The 3,394-nt window shown below is 53.2% G+C and overlaps 1 protein-coding gene across 1 annotated transcript; it reads right to left on the bottom strand.

Moving 5' to 3' along the window:
• Positions 1–446: 446 nt before the first annotated feature.
• LOC308650158 (proto-oncogene Mas) lies at positions 447–1,584 on the bottom strand (the record flags this gene model as incomplete). Its single annotated transcript, XM_081296174.1, has 1 exon — positions 447–1,584. Exon 1 carries the CDS (start codon positions 1,419–1,421, stop codon positions 447–449), a length of 975 nt encoding a protein of 324 aa, XP_081152300.1. The 5' UTR covers positions 1,422–1,584.
• Positions 1,585–3,394: the final 1,810 nt, after the last annotated feature.

Genomic DNA, 3,394 nt, shown 5'->3' with positions numbered 1-3,394 from the left:
AGCGACCCTGGGAGTCCAGACAGCCTCTGTGATTATTTCATAAGTGAAGGAGGGAGGGAGGGAGGCGTAGGCAGGTCAGAGCACCCGCCTGATGCCACGGGTGCAGACGGCAGAGTCAGGCTAAGCCCCGGTTCTTCCCTCCACGCTGCACACTTTGTTGTGGTCCCTCTCCTGGTCACAGCTATGGAGTAGCTTTTGTGAATCATAATAAAACGCCACCAGAAGAGCCAGCAAGAGCACAGAGGGGATTGTTGAGTACAGAAGTGACAGAGGCCTGCCGCGGACTCAGGCTTTTCCAGAGGAGACAGGACAAGAGCAGACTCTCACGGCTGTCAGCGTCTCATGCATAGGAAAAGGGCGTCCTTCTGGGATCAGGAGTTTAAACACGCTTAAGTCAGTCACCTGTGCTCCACCACCTCTGTCCACACTTCTGTCCTCCTCAGGCCTCAGACGACCGTCTCGATGGAGATGGTGTGGCCATTGCCCTCCTGGCGCTGAGGCTGCATTTCATCTTTGAAAGCCCTGGTCAGAACCACTTTTAAGGACTCCTTGAACCGCTTCTTCTTGCTGCTGCCCACAAAGAAGTAAATGAAAGGGTTGGCGCTACTGTTGATGGTGGAGAAGAGCAGAGAGAGGTTGTGCAGGTTCCCGAACGTGGACCAGTACTCATAGTACAGCAGGTAGAGGACTCTCATGGGCACGGCGAAGATGAGGAATATGATGATGGTGACCGTGATGACCATGTACAGCTTGGAGGAGTGCGACGTCCACGTGTTCTTTCGGATCTTCACCACCAAGATGGTGCTGGACACCAGCATAAGGGGAATGAAGACCAAGAAGCTCAGAACGGCTATGAAGATGATGACCGCCCTGCAGTCACTTCGGGAGTGACCCTCTTCGCTGTCGATGCACATGACATATTCCATGGTGGTCACCAAGCAAGAAAGCGCCCACAGGAGGGCACAGACCAATGCCGACTGGTGCTTGGGACGGTGGCATCGGTACCAGATGGGGTAGAGGACTGACAGGCACCTCTCCACACTGATGGCCGTCAGCAGATAGAGGCCCGTGTTGTAGCCAAACAGGAAAGTCACCGATAACGTGACGATCGTGTAGTAGTGGCCAGAAGAGAGCTCATAGTCTAAAGCATAGTCGATGGACAGGATGAAAATACAGAAGAGCAGGGAGATGTCTGCGATGGACAGGTGGGTGATGTAGACCGTGAAGGGGCTTCTCCTCATCCGGAAGCAGAGGAACGAGAGGAGAATTCCATTTCCCACCAGCCCCAGTGGGGAGATGCCCATGATGACCCAGTGCACCACTGGGATGTGTGGACGCGGACTCCCCACGGAGGCGTTCCCACTGCTCGAGGCGTTCAGGGACGCTTCCGCGACAGTCGGGGTCACGTTGGACCCATCCATGAGGAGACCTCGGCGGGATGCTTCAGGTGACGGTCTGTGAACAAGCCGGACAAACAAACAGTGAAAAGTGGTGCATTGAAATAAAAGGGAGATTTCTGCTGCGAATCCTGACCTCCAGGTTACTTTTAAGAAGTTCAATGGACTGTGTGGCTCTCTAATGCCGATAAGATGAGACATTCGTCAAGAGAAAGAACTGATTTGGTGATGTTTCCGATCCCCGGTCGCCCCTCATCCTGGGTTACCATCTGCCTGTGGCTCAGAGCCAAGTTCCAGTTGGTGAGCTGGGTGCTTGCCTCCCAGTGGTGTGATCCAGAAGCCCAGGGGATCCTGTCCCTCTGCCATGCAGGTGGGATTCAGGAAATTCCTTCCAGTGGGGCAGGTTCTCCTTCACAATTAGAAGACAAAGACCCCCCCCCATAACTTCAGGAACCCAGAACAAGGACCAGAACTCACTCTACCATGAAGTTAGAAGTTTGCAACTGTGCTCCTCAAGTTCACCCGTCAAACAAGTGCTCAGTGCCAGGTGCTGTTCTAGGCACCGGGACACAGCAGTGCAGGGAACAGAACACACACCAGCCTCTTGGAGTTTCAATTCCAGTGGGAAGGCTGTCAATAGGCAAAGATAAACCACAATGTAAACAAGTTGATGTCCGAGCACAACAGGTGCCGTGGCGGAAAGCAGAGCTGAGCTGGAGAAGAGCAGGCTGGGGTTTCTATTTTGCCTGGAGTGATGGGAAAGATGCCACTCATAAGGTCACTCTTGGGCAAAGACAAGAAGAAGGTAGCTATCCAGCCCTGCAGATACTAGGGAAGACCTTTCTAGGCAGAAGGATCAGCAAGAACAAAGGCCCGGAAGCAGGAATGAGCTGGATGTTTGTAAAGAACAGGAAGAAGACCAGTATGGCCCAAACAGCATGAGCAGGGGCAGAATCCAGCATTCAGGCAGGACAGACAGGTGACGGGGCCAGATCCAAAATAGTGCATAGACTATCGCAAGGATTTCACTCTCACTCCCAGTGAAATTAGAAGCCACCAGAAGGTTCTGAGAGGAGTGACTAATAGGACTCAAGAGTCAACAGCCTCTATGTTCAGGTTAGACTCCAAGGGCTGCACAGCAGGAAGAGAGAGGCCAAATTGGGGCTTTTGCATCAGCCCAGACAGAGAGGACAGTGACATGGACTAGACCATAGACAGCCATACCTAGATGGAGCCTGGATACAACTGGATTTGCATGTGGACACGATGTATGTTCTGGTAGAAAGAGAGGATAAGTGTCTAGCCATTTGTTGAATGGACCAGACAGCAGTGGAGCAAGTTGGAGACTTCTGGAGCTTGAGAGCCTAGGAGACTGCCAGTGGGGACATCCAGTGGAGTACCAGGAGCTGGGGACAGTTGTATGCAGGGATCTAAATGTGGGTGCTGTGTGCAAACAGGCGGAACTTGGAATCCTGAGGTCGGATGGGTATACCTGCAAAACGCCAGTCACTGAAAAGGGGAAGAGGTCTAAGGGCTGAATCTTGGCAGGTTTCAAAGTGTAGAGAGGAGAAGGAAGAAGCGATGGAAACCGAGAGGGCTCCATCAGGCTGAGTGTCCTGAGAAGGGAGGGTGCATCCAGGGGGCAGCCAAGCGTTCAAGGAAGGCAAAGGGAGTGGAATCAACTGAAGCTTCAGCGGATCCTACTGGAAGCTCAAGTGAGATGAGAAGCGGAACTCGGCCATGGGGGCGGAGTCGTTTCTGACCCTGATGGAAGCCATTCTGGTAGAGAGGGGAAAGCAGCCCTGGCTAAAGTGGATTTAGAGAGAATGCGTCAGTGGAGACAGGGTATGGACAAGCCTCCCGGGGCTGGGGAGGGAGGGAGATTTGATAAGCTGAGAGGAATACCCAGCAGGAAGCAATTGAGGCTTCAGGAACGTGCGAGTCTAGAGCTTGGGGATCGCTGGCCTGTGCTGGACAAGGAGCCCCATTAATTCGTG

This window comes from Spermophilus citellus (genome assembly GCF_964194105.1).
Source record: "Spermophilus citellus genome assembly, chromosome: 5".
Lineage (NCBI taxonomy): Eukaryota > Metazoa > Chordata > Mammalia > Rodentia > Sciuridae > Spermophilus > Spermophilus citellus.
The sequence above is the reverse complement of the archived record's forward strand: the minus strand, read 5'-3'. Positions and strand labels throughout refer to the sequence as shown.